General features: G+C 47.8%; 1 protein-coding gene across 1 annotated transcript in view; it reads left to right on the top strand.

Annotated features, from left to right (window-relative positions):
- Positions 1-17,953, top strand: part of bahcc1b (BAH domain and coiled-coil containing 1b) — a 105,809-nt gene extending 87,856 nt beyond the window's left edge. Inside the window, exons 15-29 of the mRNA XM_088927734.1 lie at positions 1,967-2,078; positions 2,564-2,804; positions 3,143-3,334; positions 4,474-4,644; positions 4,924-5,204; positions 5,345-5,425; positions 5,845-5,989; positions 6,328-6,445; positions 6,996-7,071; positions 9,155-9,263; positions 9,506-9,622; positions 9,788-9,949; positions 10,276-11,522; positions 11,606-11,842; positions 12,228-17,953. Of these exons, the coding sequence (XP_088783860.1) occupies positions 1,967-2,078; positions 2,564-2,804; positions 3,143-3,334; positions 4,474-4,644; positions 4,924-5,204; positions 5,345-5,425; positions 5,845-5,989; positions 6,328-6,445; positions 6,996-7,071; positions 9,155-9,263; positions 9,506-9,622; positions 9,788-9,949; positions 10,276-11,522; positions 11,606-11,842; positions 12,228-12,434 (3,496 nt within the window). The 3' untranslated portion in view covers positions 12,435-17,953. The remainder of the gene's footprint in view (positions 1-1,966; positions 2,079-2,563; positions 2,805-3,142; positions 3,335-4,473; positions 4,645-4,923; positions 5,205-5,344; positions 5,426-5,844; positions 5,990-6,327; positions 6,446-6,995; positions 7,072-9,154; positions 9,264-9,505; positions 9,623-9,787; positions 9,950-10,275; positions 11,523-11,605; positions 11,843-12,227) is intronic.
- The last annotated feature ends 622 nt before the right edge of the window (positions 17,954-18,575 follow it).

Genomic DNA, 18,575 nt, shown 5'->3' with positions numbered 1-18,575 from the left:
GGGGCAAATTACAATACACATTCGCCTGTGGAATTTCACATCCAGACAACAACCTCACCAAATGGAAAATAAGCCCAGCAAATGCTGGAAGAGCAGCACAAGCTCTGTGCCAGGCAAAAGGAAGCAGTGAGTCAGAACGCCACACGGCAAGGAAGGTAGCATTGCCTGCACACCGCTTCTGCACCATCAGCAGCTCTCTCCAGCTCGCTTTGATCGACCACCTCAGTCCTGACTGTGTAAAGTCTTTTGTACCCCACACCACCAACAACTTGGGGTTGTACCCCAACTTCCAGCTGTCTGGACTTGTGACAGTGATGCCCAGACCACTGCATGGCAAGACAATGGCTGAGAGCCAGGGTGGAACTGTACCTTGCATCATTCCTCCTGTTACATTTGAGTTATTTCTGAGCGGCCAGACTAACAGTTTGTAGCTATCGTTGCTCTGAGGCATGGTCTTGCATAGGTTTTATAGGCAGTCCCACGTAGAGACCTGAAAATCAGGTGAGCCCCTCCCAATTAAGTAATCAATCCAGTGAAGTCATTCAGAGTCCAGCACTGACTACACTGAAGTGTTCCAAAAGCATGAAGCCAGCAAGAACCAAGGCACATGCTGAGATCCTGGCTCAAGACCCTGAAATCACTGTTAACCTGCAAAAAGAGCACGTGTAGGAATCACACCTTCTTCCACTTGCCAAGGGAGGGGAGAAAATTCGCCGGAAGTATCCTCTTGAATAGTCTACACACTCTTCGTCCAAGAGTACAGCACAGTAATGAGGCACTGATTTAGGGGTAATTAGCCAGTTACTGAATTTCTCGAAAAAGAAAAAATAGCCATGTTTAGCTACAAACCCGACAGGTTTGATTAAAGTAGTACTCAGCCCACAGATCTGTGCTCTACTATTCATTAGTAAAGTGTCAGACAGGTGCCATGTTCTGCCGTGAAAACTCCCAGCGTGCTTTGTGCTCTCCCTGATCTGCAGCTGGAGTGTTCGGTTAAGGGGAGGCAGATGTGTCAGTGGCCGGGAAGCAATCGCAGTGGGTCAGGAGTACTAATGAATAGATGTTTAATTCATTGAGCTCACCCCCAGGGGGAAGGGAGCGAGGGAGGATGGGTGTGGTGCTAAGAGCACACAGGGCTGGGGGTAAAGAGGGGTTAACCTCGTGCTTAGAGGCTGATGTGCATGTGTAACGCTCTGTAGCCGGGTGCAGAAATAAGCCCTTAGCCATAGGAGAGTAGCTGTCTGAAGACTGCCAGGGAGACGGCGAACCTCACTAATCAGGATCCTGTCTTAATTAGTCATTGTGAGATTACCCCGGCAGCCACGCACCGATCCGACAGAGGGGAGCGGCCCTGTCACCTCGCGTTTGTCCCAGTGGGGCTCGGGCCCCGCTCACAGCGCCGAGCCGCGGGAAAGGGCCGGAGCAGAAACTTGGTCCTGGTATCGGCACGTTCACTCAAAGAAGCTCCAGTTCAAGCTGCAAAACAGGGATGAGGTTCGGTCGGCTCACTGAAGAATGCTTTCAGTAGTTCACAGCAACGAAGACTTTTTGAATAGAAATGCAAGTAAGAGTTTGCAGTTTTGGCTTTAATCGTTGGGGAAATCCAGGCTTGCAGTTCGTCTGGTCTACCGGGTATGCACATAAGGGATGATTTTACAGGAGTGTCCCCCTCCGGATAATGGAAGAAAGCGTTAATTTAGAGCTCCTGATATCAAGAAAACCTTTTTGATGGACCACTAGTGCAGAATAGTTGCTGAAAATGCTGCCTGAGATATTTTGACTATTTGTGGTCTGGTGACTGGTTGTTAGTTTTGATAGAAGTTTACAGTATGGTTTGGTGATTCTTCCTTGACATTTAATCCAGGGAGTGAAAGCAGGGTTGTGTGCAGCTGAAGAACGGTGACTCGTGCCCTGTTTTCCTCTTACCCATCTCCTGACAAACCCCCTCTGGCTCTGCTGTTGCTAGGTCCCTGGGCGCAGGGCTCGATGTGCTGTGTGAGGATCTGCGAGGAGGAGAGACCCAGAGGAAGAAGAAGAAATTGACCAATCGGAGCTTCGATCGCCTTAACTCAACCCAGGTCAGTGCCATTGAACAGGGTGCCAGTCTCAGCCTGTCCACGCCTGGGGAAATACAACAGGCTAAGAACTGTGTCTATAAAAGCATTCTAGCCCTTTACTCTATTTCTGCCATTCAAGGAGCCAGACTAAGCAGCCTTTCACTTTAATTGAGTCTTTTCCTGACTGTTGCATGATATTAAACTCTTCATCCGAGGTTAATCCAGTGCCGACTTTAAGCAGTGCTCATCAAACCACTCATGTATAAAAAACCTGAAGACCTGTTCAAACCTTTAGCAAGTGATGGATCTGCAGAAGTCGAAAGGACTCCTTTGAAAATCAGGAGTGCAGTACGAATGGTCATGCCGGAATAAAATAAGGTAGATTTACACCAGATGTGCATGTACAGAAGTGATTTTTTTCCCCAACTGGTAATGCTTGTGCTTGAGAGAATATGTCATTATAACCGCCTACGATCTCTCCCATGACACTGCTTCTTCCCATGCAGATGAAGGCACGGTGTGGTAAGCAGAGTGGCCGCCAGGGGGCGCTCAGCTCCAAGCTGGCCAGGAAGGTGTCGCAGCTGAAGCAGAAAGCCAAAGCGAAGCGCGTGGCCCCAGCGGGGACCGCGTTCCGGCGGAGAGAGACACAGACGCCCAGCGCTGCTCCCCCACGGCTGTGTCGAGGCCAGCGGTCCCCCGGGGCAGAGGAGAAGCGGGCGGGCCTGGCTGGGGGCCACCCTGACACCGGTAGGCAATAAGAGCCCCGCTCCTTCCCGAACACAGGGCTCTCCGGCTGTTTGTAGATGCTCTGGGTTGTAGCCAGGACAGCAGGGCTATGCTGTCAAAAAGGCGATTGCTAAGTAAAGGATGGCTCGCCGGCTCTCCAAAGTTAAAATAGTCATTTATTCTCCCACGTCTTGATCAATCAATGATGTAATCAGTTTACATTGACAGAAGATCGCTGTGCCGTTTGATGCTCAAGCATGACAGCTGAGGCACGTGCTGGGGTGTGCTTCACTCCTGCAGCCGGCTCGTGAAAGCCCTTTCCCCAGTGTGTGAAGCACGTTGCTGCTGTGTCATTCCAGCAGGCAGGGCAGACCGAGCTGCGCCGGAGGGCTGGGCTGGCAGGGTGCTCCTGATGCGGAGGGAGAGGAAGGGGCCAGTCGCTCGGTTGCCACCCAGGGCCAGGAGCCTTCGCGCGGGAAACAGCAAGCCCAAGCAGGAGGCGGTGGAAGAGAAGGAGACATCACCTTCGGAGAGCGAGTCCTCGGAGCAGGGTGAGCGACGAGGCTGAAAATCGGAGCTCTCCGAGCGCGGTGATCAAGGGCGCCTCAGCTCTCTGTTTCCCCTGGACTTTTGAAATCTCGTCCTTACATGGCATTAGGATCACATTATTCATGCTGATGAGACTGACGTATAGACCAGAGCTGTCAGTACGTCACTAGTATAGAGTCTCCTCAACCGTTTGTTAATTGCCCTACAAGTTATCCCTTTCACATTTCGAAGGCATGTGAAAAAGTCTCGACAAGCGTCTTGTGAATGACAAAATGTGTCAGCAGCGTGTTGACATCTGACACGGCTTTGCTGAGGTAGTGTTGCTGCCCTGCTCTGAATGTGAGACCCCTTCTCCACGCACTGCCACTGCAGCAGGAAATGAGAGCTCTGCGCGGCAGACCAGTGTCAGACCGCAGAGCTCCTGCACCTGTATAACTCGGAAGAAACTCCGCCAGCGGTTTTCTAACTAGACGGGGGAAAAAACCCATAATTTCAACAAACTGAATCCTGCTGTTCAAATCCCCACAAGTCATTTAAACACTTATTGCAGAAAGATAAAAAGAAAATTGAACAGGCTCACCCAAGAAACAACTGCTTGCTAAATATGCATACCGTTTGGGATTCACAAACTGTTTTCAGATTACCTGTGCTGTGCTTTAAGGGGATTGCTCTGTTCTGAGCAGATTTTTTAAACAAAGAGATGCTCAGTGTAATTCTTAATTGTCTGCAGTTTCGCACAGGAGGTAAGAGAACTGAGAAAAGGAGGCAGGTTATTACAGAGAGGACTGTGGGAGATTGGATCAGGCTTCCCCACCATATTGCTAAAGCTCATATCCTTACCTCTTTCAAGAAATCATTTCAGGCTGGATGAGATTCTCAAATTAATTATTTGCAACCACACATGTTAGATGACATGAATAGCCTAATTTCATTTGTAGCCTTTCTGATGTTCTTATGACCAACACTGCCATTTTGCTCACTCCACATTGCTGTGTTCTTAACAAACACAAAATGGATGTGCAGCACATTAAATGCCCCCAGCCTAAAAATTGATATCCTTTGAAGCATCATAACAATTCAGCTGAACAGAGACACCAGAGATGACTTGTTTCCTGACTGTTCATTTGCTGCTGTTTTGCAGAAGAAGAGGAGGGTAGCTATGACAGTGAGGAAGGAGATGACAACATCAAGGCCCCGCCTTCAAAAGACCCGCCTCCGAGCTCAGCCCTGATTGGTCCATCCCCTTCATCGGTCGTGAAATTAGAAGCCAATCAAAAAGCCAAGAACAAGAAGGAGAGACAGAGGCTTCTGGGTAAGACTGACGTAATAAAAGGCTAAAACAAATGTTGGTGGGTGACGTACTTTTGTTGGCTTTTTATTTTCACGTTTTTAAAGGACTATTAAACTTCATACAGAAATTTTAACGATTGTGCGTCTGAAGCAGTTCTTATTGCAAAGTAAGTGAATTACTAAGTGGGAATGTTTAAATCTCAAATTCGTTCTGTGCTGGGAAAACCGCCCAGGCTTGCTTGTATGCTGTGAGCGCGTGTGCTGACGCTGACGCTCCTGTCTCCCCCTCTCTCTCGCCCAGGGGCCCTGCGCCTGTCGGGGGTCGACGGGGAGGTGAAGGTGAGGAAACGTGGGCCCTGCAAGGCCGCCCCTCTCAGTGCAGCGAAGAGGAGGCTGGGCCCCCGGGAGCAGGAGGGGGGGAAGCGGAAAAGGCCCCCCAGGCAGCAGCAGCAGCTGTGGGGGCCGCTGGGCTCTGGGGGCCCGTACCGGCGGGGCGCGGCACCCCACGCCCTCCCCACGCCCAGCGAAAGGCTGAAGAAGGCCACGCGGAAGAGCGGGGGGCTGCCGAGAGCGCTGAGCAAGGTGAGCTGGCCTGAGGAGCACCTCCCGGGAGGAGTCGGGGGGGGGGGGGGGGGTGTTAAACACAGCGACTCGGGCGTGTTGGGGAAACAGACCTGAAGTGGGCCGCCCATACAGCTCAGCGCTGTTTTCTGTCGCTGCAGGACAAGGGCGGCTGGCTGGGGGGAGCTCAGTGTGCACGGAGACCAGAGAACGTGAAGGGCAAGAGGATCAGCAGCAAACAGGTGAGAGCGCGCGCCTCTCCCAGCCTGGGGCTCACGGGCAGAGCTCCTACAGCACGCCTGAGCATTTCGATCTAGATCCCCATGACCCTCTGTGTAAAGAAGTGCTTCCAATTTTTACCTTAATGCACGGCCTCTGTATTTCCACATGTGTGCTGATTTCATTTCTGGTCCTGAAGTGGTCCTGTAGGTTAACCTTGTCAGTACCATTTGGGATCACCTGCCTGTTTATTTCACAAAGCGGGGAGTACATCTCCGTTAGTGCAACAGAAATAACTTTGAGGTCTGCACAGCATTACGTGTCCGGCTAAGGAACTGCCCCGCATTTAGAGGAACTGCAGGGCTTGCAGAGGTCATTCGAGGAGACCGTGCGAGCAGGTTTGAACTGACCGCTGACCCTTTGCCATGTCTCATCTCCTCAGTCCAAGGGCCGTGCGGTCAGTCGTCTGCTGGAGAGCTTCGCAGCGGACGAGGGGTTTCAGATGGACGAGGACACCAGCTTCTCCGAGGGGGATGGGGACCACACGCCCCAAGGGGCACCGCTGCAGAGCCGAAGGAGCCCACCAGGTTAGCGTGAGAGAGAGGGGTCAGGACCCCTGTGGCTCAGCCAGTCTGCCTGCGAAGTTAAACGCCTGCTGCTCAAGTCACTGAAGCAGAGCCTTGGGCTGAAGGGTTATCTGACTTTCCTTAAAGAGTTTACAGAGAGTGGCCATCTGTCTGTTGAGATCCGAGCGCCGTTGCATATTACCTGCCGATAAAATGCCACGCCCACACCTTGTGTGTACAGGGAGCCCCGTGTGCTTATTTGCCGGCAGTGAAACAGGGAAGAAGAGCCATACGGAAGGGGAATGGTGACTCTCCTGCCCAGAATAAACTGTGACACTTGTCCCTGTCGCCCCCAACAGCCGTCCCGAACTGCACCCTGACCAAGGAGCTGCTGGTGGACGGGCTGAAGGTGTTGATCCCCAAGGAGGACGAGCTGCTGTACGCCGCCTACGTCCACACGCTGCAGCTGCCTGACATGTGAGCACGTCCATCCGCGTGTGGGGCTCAGCTTTCCCGTGTGCACAGCACAGCGGCTCCGCCACCACGGCAGCACCACTCTCATGCATTGCTGCTTAAGCCATTTGCACAACCAGTGGGATATTCAAAGTGGTTTCTGTTGTAAACATTCATAGTCTATATCACCAGCGCAAAAGCAGGTTTATACTTACATGTATGCTCTTAGGTATGTCAATCACGTCAGTGCTTTAGGAAGGTATTTTAAACCAGTTCTTAAAATCACACACCGGCTGTGGGATGTGTTCTCCGCTTTGCGTGTTTCTTAAACCGAGCACAGCCTCCGGCTGATTCCGGCTTGACACTCTGAAAATAAAGTTCCCCTTTCCTTTAACCTCTGATTTTGTTGTTGCAAAGTCACACGAAACAGCATGTTGGGCTGGAGGGGGGGGCGGCCCAGTGTTCCCTTCTCCGAGCACCCCTGAGTGCCCATCCAGCTCCTTCCCCAACGTGGGAAACGAGCAGAAGAACTTGGCTTTGAAAACAAAACATTTTTTTTTCTTTCCCCTCTCAGCTACAGCATCGTGATCGAGGGGGAGAGAGGAAACCGGCCGAGAATCTACTCCCTCGAGCAGCTGCTGCAGGAAGCGGTGAGTTCCACGCCTTCAGATCCATCTCCTTCCCCTTGCTGGCTACCCCCCCCCACACACACACCCACCTCTGGAAGCTCTCAGGTGCTCAGTTCTCGGCCGCGCTCTGTGGCCACCCCTAAGACACAGCGCAGGACCGGTACTACAACACAGGCATGCTGGCGGGGGTGGTGGGTGCTGTCCTCTCGCAATCTGCACAAGTCATTAGAGTTAAACATCTGTTTATGGATAGATGTGAGTGTGTTTTATATCTTCTTTTTTAATCCCACTCTGAGTGACTGTGTAGGTAACATTCTAACATCTGGATTGAATGATGATCGGACTCGTTTTATGGTTATGGGAAAGCGCAGATCTTGTCTTGTTTCTGTCAGCACACCCCTCCTCCCATTTCCACTATGTTGACCTCACACAGTTTATGGAATAAGTCCACAGATTTCAGAGCTGAATCGCCTCTCCTCCTCTCACTGCATTCTTCCCCATATAGCACCAGCAGGTTATACACGGGCTCGTGCACAAAAGCAGTATGAGAAACACTGGCACACACACCACCACACTCAACAGTGCTAGTGTGCTACCCTAGTTTTTTGTGTTTTTGTGGTCTTTCTCCGCTTTTGTTTTTGCCTATGGGATCATTGTACCGGGCTCCCCTCTCAGGAAAGACAGCACAGGCCCAGGCCTTCTGTTTGTCTTCCTCCTACACACAACTCATGACTTCATGATTGTTCTGTTCACACTATCTTCACCAATTACCAGGCAGCAGAACATTTATTCCCAACTTGCTCCATGGTACCATGTTCCCTTGATCTTCGCAAATCACACTCTATACTCGGTAGTCACCAGGCTGTAGAGTATTCAGTGGACCAGCTCCCATGAGGACCTGAGACAAGCACTATGCTTGCACTAGAACCAGAGACAGTCGACATGCTTGCACGAGGACCAGAAACAACAACACATTTGCACAAGGACCAGAGACAATCACCACGCTTGCATGAGGACCGGAGAAGTCAACACGCTTGCACAAGGATCAGAGATAGTTGACTAAGTTACACAAGGATCAGAGAGAGTTGACACGGTTGCACTAGGACCAGAGACAATCATCACGCTTGCATGAGGACCGGAGACACTCAACACTTGTACTCATAGACACAGTCGCTATATCATTTGCTTTCTCATATAATCCCATGGTCTTAAAAAAAATCATTTATATTTTGGCATTTATGGTCCACAAATACAGAATGCATTGTTGGTTTAACAGTCATGCAGACACAAACTCTGTCTTGAACACACACATTAAATACAATTAACTCTCAATCTCTTAGTGCTATACTCTTGGTTGTGTATTGCCATTGTGTAAACAGTGTTCAGACTGCAGCTGTTTGCATTTTATTAATTTTTATATTGTTGTCTTTCAATTTTCTTATCATTTGTTTGCATTTAACACCTTTAACACCTGGCCATAGAGTGCACTTCCCCGTTAGAAGCCTTTTCCAGTGCACCATATTTTAACTCGGCTTGAAAGAGCTTCTCGGCTTCTATAAGCATTATGCTCCCAATCTTCCTGCACTGCAGGAGTGAAGCCAAAAGGCTACAATTAATTCATCTGATTTTTTTCTTGCCTAGTAGGTCTGATTTATACATCATCATTTCCTGTCTCTTTGAACACTGGATTAGATTGAATTATTGGCTAAAGATAAGGGTAGAGAGGCACTGTGCCCTGGTGATGAGAGCTGAGTGACTTGACGAGAGTTTAGATTAGAGATGAAGGGGCTGAAATTGTGGTAGAATATTTGTAACTCTGGGCTACCGTCTCATATTAGTCAGCCCACAACATTGCAAATGAAGGAGGCTAAATGCTTTTTCCTATTCAGCTGTTGTTTCTGTATTTGTGTACGTGTGTTGCTCTTGTATGTGGACTTGTATGTGTGCTTCTGAGTCCAGTTCTCACTGACTGAATGATTTGCTCTCGTTTCTTGGGGATTTTTTGTGCTCTTGGTGATTTAATGACAACTAACTAGTTAAGTATCAACTTGATGATTAGTACCATCTCTTGGAATTTAATACCTGGTTTCTGCATTTCTGGCAGGTGCTGGATGTGTGCCCAGAGTCTGAAGCTGTGTTGGCAGCAGGTACCCGAGTCTGTGCATACTGGAGCGAGCGATCACGCTGTCTGTACCCAGGCTATGTGCGCAGAGGTGAGAGGGCACAGAAGGGCGACATTTCATAAACACCCAGTGTCTTTAGACTGAGACGTACAGAAAAGATCTGCGCTGAGAGGCATTAAAATGCAACCAATGAGTACCGGAACAAACAGCCTCTTGTTCTCTATAACCATCGTTCCATCAGGCAGTATCTGTATCCATGTTGATCATATCATCATGGCACCCAGATGTTGGGAGATGAGGCTCACACTGTTGTTTCCATGCCTGTTCTGCAGGAGGTCCTGGTGAGGATGAGAAGGAAGGCAGTGTCATGGTGGAGTTTGATGATGGGGACAGAGGACGGATCTCCCTTTCCAACATTCGCCTCCTGCCACCAGACTACCAGATCCATTGTAAGTCCCTGCCCTCTTTCTCTGTGGCTGCCACGTTCCTTTGCCAGGAACAGCGCAACCATCTTTGGACGAGATAGCCTTCTCGTAAGCTCATGCCATTTGCTCCAGTTCTGCTCCTGGGGAGTGGGGTGACTGTGGATTGACACCTAGTCTCGCTGTGTACAGGCACAGAACCATCCCCGGCCTTGCTCATCACCAATGGGTCTCGCCGGTGCCGGAGGAGCACAGCAGAGAAGCCTGCGCCAAGTGACACATCTTCAGATAGGCCCGAGAACAACGAGAAGGCACGGAGCCCGGAGAAGAAGACTGCCACAAAGGCCAAGCCAGGTACACAGGCTCTCCTGTCTTTTATCCTCCAACGAGGAGACAAAAAGGGTTTCATTCCCCATTGTGGAACTAAAAATGTGGACATTCATGTAAACCCCATGACTTTAGTATTCTTAAGAAAATGAGCATCTCCTCATCTCTTTAGTTTTTCTACTGGGGGGCTTAACATTCTGCACATGATAGGTCTCATGGAAGGGTTCTGTGCCACGTCCTGTCTCGTGTTAGGTTATAAAGGTTTCTAACAGGTTCTAACAGACTAGGAACCCTCACGGGAGCACTTTTTAAGGTATCGCCTCTCATTCTTGCATTTCCTTTTTCATTTCAAGGCAAACCAAAAACCATCAACTCAGGGACAAAAAGTCCAGTGTCAGAGGGCCCGTGTAAGACTAGCACGCCGCTCCTTGGTTGGCCTGCAGTGGCAGTTCCCAAGAAGAGGTCTCCTCACAACCTGTTCCAGCTCAACGGGACCCCAAAGAAAACCCTCAAGGGCAAGGAGGCTGATGTCTTCCCCCTCCTCACTGCCCCAGCAGCTGCCCCTGCCAAAGGCATCTTCAGCAGCTCCTTTGAGGTGGACTCCTTCAGCAGTATCGCCAATGGATACTCACAGTTTGGCAGCCAGCCCTCCATGATGCCACTTAGCCCCAGGGACTGCACTCCTGCCAGCAGGGGCAGGAAGCCCAGTGAACCAGGACTTAAGGGTAGGAAGGCAGGGAGTGCAGAATTTCTGGTCAAACTTGACCATGAGGGGGTGACGTCTCCCAAGACCAAGAATGGGAAGGCTTTGTTGCTCCTAGGGGCCCCAGGGCAGGGCAATAGAATGGAGAAGGCCTTTGGGGCCAAAGTAACGGAGATCTCCTCGCCTATGGGATACTCCCACCCCATCCTTCTTGTCAAGGACAATAAGAAAAGTGGCAGCACCAGGGCAGAGCTCCTGCTGAAAGGTGCCACACAGCTACGCAAACCTTCTTCTACCCTGGGCCTGGGGGAGTACACCGAGTTTGGGCTGAACTGCCACAGTGACTGCCATAGCTCGTACTCTGACATGGACGAGGAAGATGAAGAGGAAGATGAAAGGCGGGCTGCTCTGGCTGCAGCTTCAGGAGGCCTGAGGACAGCTGGGCGCTTCCTCTCCCGGCTGTCCGTCTCCTCATCTTCATCGGGGTCCTCCAGTTCCTCCAGCTCTGGCTCGCTCTCCAGCTCCAGCCTGTGTTCTTCTGACAATGACTCTTCCTACAGCTCAGAGGATGAGGAAGGTTCCACACTGCTACTGCAGAGCTGCCTGTCATCCCATCATGCTCTTCTACAGCCCCCCGAGCCTCCCTCTGGCCCATCACAGCGATCCTTTGTGGCCAAAGCCATGGCTGTCCCTAGCAGCAAGGGCGGGGGCAACAACAGCACCAACAAACCGCTGAAAAGGAAAGAGGTTCCCAGAACTCCCTCCTCTCTCTCCTCAACCAAAAACTCTAAGGATCTGGCCAAAAGACAGAGGCTGCCATCCGTTGACAACCGACCCAAGATCTCGGCTTTCCTGCCAGCACGGCAGCTCTGGAGATGGTCTGGGAACCCCACCCAGGTGAGGCATCACAACTGCTCCATAGTGCCTGAAATCACCGCTCAGTGGGACACCATTCACCCTTTGCTTCCTTTGTGTTGCAGAGACGCGGCGTGAAAGGCAAGGCGCGGAAACTGTTCTACAAGGCCATAGTACGCGGCCGGGAGACGGTGTGCGTGGGCGACTGTGCGGTGTTCCTCTCTGCTGGCCGGCCCCACCTGCCCTACATTGGCCGCATTGAGAGCTTCTGGGAGTCCTGGGCCAGCAACATGGTGGTGAAGGTGAAGTGGTTCTACCATCCCGAGGAGACCAAGTTGGGCAAGCGACACCGGGATGGGAAGGTAAGACCACATCCCAGGACGTACCGGAGGCTTCCTGGGGCTTTTGACACATTTCAGGTGTCTTAGTTGTCAAGCGTCGAGTATGTGAGTGCTGGTTTACAAAAAAGGTTTTAAAATTACGAACAGCATATCTGGTGATCTGACAGCTCCCAAATCGGGGTAATCATTCCTGAAACTTCAGGTAGATAATGGCCAAATTTGGCCAGTATGCCCTGGTATGTTTGTCTTCCACGTGCGATGGTATCAGAAGCAACACAGGCACCCCACATGATGAGTATGGCCAAAGAGATTTAGAAAACATGGTTCTGTTCTCATCACCATTCTTCATACATAGTCAAGTGCTGAAAGTAAAACTAAGACCTGTCTTTCTCTTGCCCCGTTCCAGCATGCCCTGTACCAGTCATGCCATGAGGATGAGAACGATGTTCAGACCATCTCCCACAAGTGCCAGGTAGTGAGCCGGGAGGAGTATGAGCACCTGAGCCGTGGCAGGAAGCACAACAACAGTCAGGACCTCTACTATCTGGCAGGGACCTATGACCCTACATCTGGTCAGCTGGTCACCGCTGAGGGCGTATCCATCCTCTGTTAGTGGCACCGTTCAGGCTCCTGACATAGCTGCTGAAGGATCTGTCCCAACTGGTCAACCTTGGATTAACAGTCCTGAACGTGGGCATTGCGAAAGAGCACTGGGGATCGTTGTGTCAGCACTTGAGGTGTATCAGTCTTGTTCATTCGTCTGAACGCCTAACGTTTTGGAGGACGCAATATGGATAAGTCATGTGTGTGTGGCCGCACAAGCTAATATCTGAACATGACTACCACTTCCCCACGAGCGACTACACCTGAGCCCATGTTAGAAGAGCGCAGCCCAGCCTTTCTCCTCATCCACACTGGGCAGAAGTGGGCACCTCAGGACGTCGCAGTAGGTGGGGCTGTTGCAGCCAGCGGCGGGCAACAGGAACAGCCCGGCCTCTAGGATTCAACCCAGGGATGACAGCGTCCAGGACTGACCTTCCTCCTGGCAAGTAGCTGAGGGATTCAGCCAGATTCTTGAGAATGAATGGCTTGTGTTCGGAACGCAGGCGGTTTCCCATGAAACCGGTGAAGCACCAAGGGGATGCAATGAAGCATTTAGTGTCATACGTTTAACCATGACATTTAACACTCCTCCTGCAAGAATAAATTGCTCTGAAAATTTCCTTTAGGAAAAGATGCAAGATCAAAACTCTTAGTTTCTCGGGCAGACCGGGGTTCTGTTGCCGGCACACCTGACCTGACGGCTTTTTAGAAAGATTAGCATTTGATTTGACCGGCACTAGCACTTCTCAGACCCTGGCTTGGGTATTGCACCCTGGTAGCTAAAAGTACCCAAAGTGCACTTCAGTTGCAGGTGATGTGAGACCTGAATCCTCACCAGCAAACACTCGGCCTCCGCCCCCTGCCTGGACACGTTGTACTGTTTGTCTGCATCGCAGCAGGGGAGAGACCATCAACACTCAAGGTTTCGGAAACATGCTCCGCGTGCACAACCGCACGAGACTCTCCAAGCACCCGACTGTACACAGGGCAACTTAATGAGGAAGTACCTGTCATCTCATCCTCACACGTCGCAGGGGAGGCATGTCCGTTTTTGTGTCGGATCTGGCTCCCTACATCTTGAGCGTGAGAGAATTAGGAGACGCAGGATTTCTCCAGCTGAGGTCTTGCCGTTTTTAGGGCCGCTAACTGTAATCAAGGCACTGAGCAGCATCACCAGGAGCTTCTGTGCGGCGCTGTGTTTCTGACGCCCTCTGGCCTGTAGGGCACAGGCTTGAGCACATTAAGTTGCCAGGAGTCCGTTGTGGAAAGAAAATAGCACGTGTGCTGAAAGGGCATGTAGAGAGGATTGAACTGGTCTGAAATGGACCGTTCGATACAGGCTAATCTCCAGACCTCATTTAGATGTTTCCAGGGATGTTTTTAAAGAGACGTAAATATATATAAATATATAAATATTTTTTTTAAAAGAAAGGAATGATGTTTCCTATCAAGCCATACACTACAGTACCTCTGCCTGTCATCTGAATCAGGTGTAAACTGTACAGGTCAATTATCTCTGTGTGTATATATGTATAAATAGTATCTGGAATATATAATTTCACTTATAATTTTTTTTTCCTTGATTGAATGAAAGATTGGTGACTTTTTTTTTTATTTCGCTGTTCTTACGAAAGTTATAAATTAAAAAATCTCGGTATAAAACCCTGCACTGTATGAGTCCTGCTGAGGTGGGGGGCATTTGTGAAATGTTCTAAATGGTTCAGAAGAAGGAAATAAGGGTGGTTTATAGGAGCGCTCTTATAAGGGTCAAATTAGGTTATTTGGACCATTCTCGTTATATACCTGCTTCATTTTGTTTTGTGCAACAGAAAACGAGTGTCTTTTGAAATTTATTTTATTTCCAAATGGCCGTGCTATATGATCAGGAAATCTTAGACTACTGCCTTGGGAAACTAAAGCGAAGCTCCAGTGGGTCTGAAGCCCCAGGCGGCGTGCGTGGCGCTGGTGGAGAATCGTCAGGAGTCTGGCTAAGGAAAGGGTTGACTCCTTTGCTTGCACTCCTGCCTCTTCTTCTCTGTCACACAGGGCTCGTTACAGCTCAGCGCGTCCTCTCGGAGCTCAGAGAGGGCACCCAAGGCCCGACCCTTCTCGGGCTCTGTGGGTTTGTCCTTGGTCTCCCACAGCCAAGACTGCTGAACTGTGCGAAGCTGGGTGGCAGTGCTGTGGTGTGGATTTCTGTGCATGAACGCACTGAGCTGAAATAAGCGTGCTCACGCCACACGCAGCCCGAGTCAGGTGTGACCCCTCCAGGCCACAACAGGGGTACCGCTGTACAATCTGTCACTTTAACTCCTGCACCTCCAGGCCCCCGGTTTTAAGAATAGCCTTCAGCAGTCAAAAGCTGTCTTTTATCATGACAGGATCCAACAGAATCGGACGTGTTCGTCTGGCAGCCTAAATTCTTTCTGAACCTGCTGCCCAAGCCTCGTGAAAGAGTGAAATTTTAAAACTTGCAAAAAGAACAACAGTTCAACACTTTTTCCTTCACAAAATGAAAGCCTGAACTATTACTCCAGGTTTAGTGTTTGCTGCTAAGTGTCACAGTGAATTAGAGATGTGTTTAGAGATCTCTTTTCTGTGAAGTGTTAAACTACTTCATGCAAACATTCTAAAGACATTTCCTGATTAAGCCCTTCCTGCTGTTTAAAGCTCACTGATAAAATACTAATAGAAACTTAGTTTCTTACTACTTGTTTGAAAATTAGGGGAGTGTAGCTGATACAGATCTCAATCCTCTGAAATTGTGGTTAAAAATTTAAATATATACATTTGTTTGGCTTTTAAAACCAAAGGACCTTTAAGGGTTTTATAATTTCCTTTTTCACATTGTGTTTTAAACATATGAAATCAATTGAGAAATCGTTGTCCGGGAGCCTGCAATCGAACTTTAGAAGCAGTAGAAGACAGTGTGTGAGAGTATGTGGTCTTGTGTTGTAAATGTGTGTGACACACAGCACCACATGTGCACAGACACACACCAGAAGCACTTGGAGGCTTTTCTGGGCCTTGCTCATGGTACCTGTGAAGGACAATCATATTATCGCAAGAAGGCAGTTGGAGAGGTTCAATCAAAATGTTACCAGGTCACATTTTTGCTTTTTGCCAAATACATTTTGTTGTTGTTGTTGTTGTGTCCTTGTTCTTGTTGTTGTTGTTGTCATGCAATATGCAAGCCCATATTTACTGCGCTGATCACTGTCCTGCTCAAGGTAAATGTTTATATCAGCTCATCATTGACGGATTTGTTTTCTGCTGTTGTTGCTGTTAATTTGCAAAATCAATAGCTTTAAAGAAAACTGGTGTGGGGCAGATGATGTCGCTTTCAAGCACATCTTCTCCAATGAAAGGAAAGCCTGTTTGAAATCTAAAGCCCATAGGCAGGATTTTCAGGCTGTGTTTACCCAAATTAAGCCTTTTCTCAGTCATGGACAAAACGTTCCAGGGGGTCATTTATGAGTACAGTAATTTCCTGAAGCACTAGTGCTGGTGTTAATGTTGAGGCCATCAAACTGATGTAGGTGTTTTAAATGTGTGCATCTATGTCACCTTTAGCCTTCTGTGCCACACACCCATACAACATTTAAGTATTGTATACACTGTACAAAGAATTTCTGAGAAATCCTCACACAAAGCATGGTAAAAAATTAATAGAAACATTTACCTTTTGCATTTGTATTTCATTAATTTCATCACCACACAATTCATCAAAAATTTGATTTGAAAGTTTCCTCAAACCTGTGCCCCCTGGCAGTCCTCTGAAAAGCAGCGGTTATATGGCTGGATGTGTCCCTGGTCCTAAATCAGGTCAGTAACAGTACAGGAAGATAGGAATTCTAACACTCCTTTCATATCTCATGCTGGGTCAGCACAGGAAGTGACATCATCCCACACCAGCTCATAACCCCACCCCCATGGCTGCTGTGATCCTGGGGTGGATATGGTTATTAATATGGTTTCAAAGGTTATGGAGTAATAAATATTAAATCTGTTTTTTGATTATTTATCTTTATTTTATTGCCTTGCATTGCATTTAATTAAAATTGCTATGGTGTAGCTTCTAAGCAGTTTGGTTTAAATTAATGTCTATGTATATGGCTCACATTGTTTTTTTAATATATTGTATGTTTTAAAATGTTCTTTGTTAGAAATGGAGGTGGGTACTTCCAGTGGTTAACGGGATCTCTTCAAATGACCTGTGCTTGTACTATGAGTTTTGAAAATGGGAAGTGGAACTTTTCTTTCAAATATTTCAAGCATTAACTTTACTGTACAAAAAACATTTATAACACAAAGACTTTTATTATTGTTCTGTTTTTTTCCCAATTACCAAAAAAAAAACAGATTCTGTGATTCTCATGTAGAAGACCACTACAAAATGCATAACACTTCTCCACATTGAAATCCAGAGTCAAAATTCAGTAACAGTAGTTTTACTGTTCTTCATTGACAGGTTAACTAGATTGCTTGAAATTCTGGCTGTAATGTATATAATGATATTCTTTGCTGTATATTTCTGTACCATACAAAAACACTGTAAATCTGGGAACCTAACAGTTTTTTTCCATGTGGCTGTAAGATCTGAGGAACAGCTCTGAACAGTTGTTTTTGTTTTATTTGTGTGTGTTTTGTTAAACTTGTCACAGTGCATTCTGGGACTCTTGGTCCTGTATCCCTTAAAATGAAAGACACTGGCCAAAAAGTTGTGAATGTACTGAGATCGGGGAGTGAAAACTAACTTGTATATAAACTGTGATCTTTTCCGAGCTGTGTCTTAGATCCTGGAGCCACGTGGTGACTCAAAAGCCTTATAGTTTATAGAGGTTATTGAATTCACTTGATTGCTTAAGTGTATCTGCATCTCAGTTATAACTGACTTGTTTATTATTCCTGCTAATATGAAGGTCAGACAGTTTCTGGTTAGGAGTTTGGGAGGGGGAGAAAACTTGCCTCAAAAGAAAGCAAGCACGAGCAAAAGTGTGCATTTGCGCAAGTATGCGCACATGCACAAGAGAGAGGAAGTGATGTCATCATTAGGAGACAGGTCACTTTCTCCAAGGCGCAGGTGCAATACTACTACAATGTACAGAACTGCATTAATATTCAGCAGTTAGACAGCATTTAAGAAAAAGGCTTATTAGCCAAAAGAAGGGACAAGGGGGACGCAGGATCGTTTATCCTTGTGCTCTCTTTATTTAAATCAGCTATCATTTAAGAGAATAAAAGAGGTAAGGTTTAAAACGTGTACCTAAAATACAATTTTTCTCAGAGTTGCTAAGTAAATATTAAGATATTTTAACACTGATTTAAAAAAAAAGATTTTTAATTATGAATATTGTTTTTTTTGTTTCATTTCTTTTTTCAGAATTCAAAGTCTTTTTTTTTTCTAATTGTGTTTCCATGTTGTAAAGACTCTTGTAAATGTGTAAAGTATGACTTTTGTTTTGATTTTTGATTTCGGAGTAAACATAAAAAAAGATGGAGTTTATGAACATCAAACTCTAAGTAAAAGCATTTTAGTATTAAGATTTTTATAGATGGCTTATGAATAAATATAAGAAAAAAATACACGTTGTATTCATTTATTTTAGAAAAGCTTGAGTTTTGAGCCGAAACTGACTGGTCTGTACTGGTTGTGGGTTCGAGTCCCCAATGCAGACTGCTGTTGTGCCTTCAGTAAGGTACTTTATCCCAGTTGCTCCAGGACACCCTGGTGGTTTTAGCACCCCTGGGGTGGACTGGGGGCGTCTTGTGTGCCCTGATGACTTCACACCTAGAATCCGGGACGAGTGTCACTCAAACATCATCACTGCCTGCCTCCCTGGATGACTGTTGTGATCACCTGAATCCAAGGTGATCAGTTTATCATTTCGAATTCATCACCCTGTTGCTCTACATTTGAAGTTACCTTCAAATAATGCTAGAATCTTCCCTAACGAATTAAGCAACATCCTAAATGCCCACGTTTTGACATAAGGGCTCAGTGAAGTGGTATCACTTTCATTTAATATATCAGAGTCCTCTTAATCTTTCCAGCACTGCAAGTTAGCATTTACTCATCTACAAGGAGATTAGTATCTCCAGTCTTTAAATGATTGAGATAACCCATAGGCATTGGAAGTAGGTTGTGGTC

This window comes from Atractosteus spatula, chromosome 11 (genome assembly GCF_055471065.1).
Source record: "Atractosteus spatula isolate fAtrSpa1 chromosome 11, fAtrSpa1.hap1, whole genome shotgun sequence".
In the NCBI taxonomy this organism is placed as follows: Eukaryota; Metazoa; Chordata; class Actinopteri; order Semionotiformes; family Lepisosteidae; genus Atractosteus; species Atractosteus spatula.
Note: the sequence above shows the minus strand (reverse complement) of the source record. Positions and strands in the feature narration are given on the sequence as shown.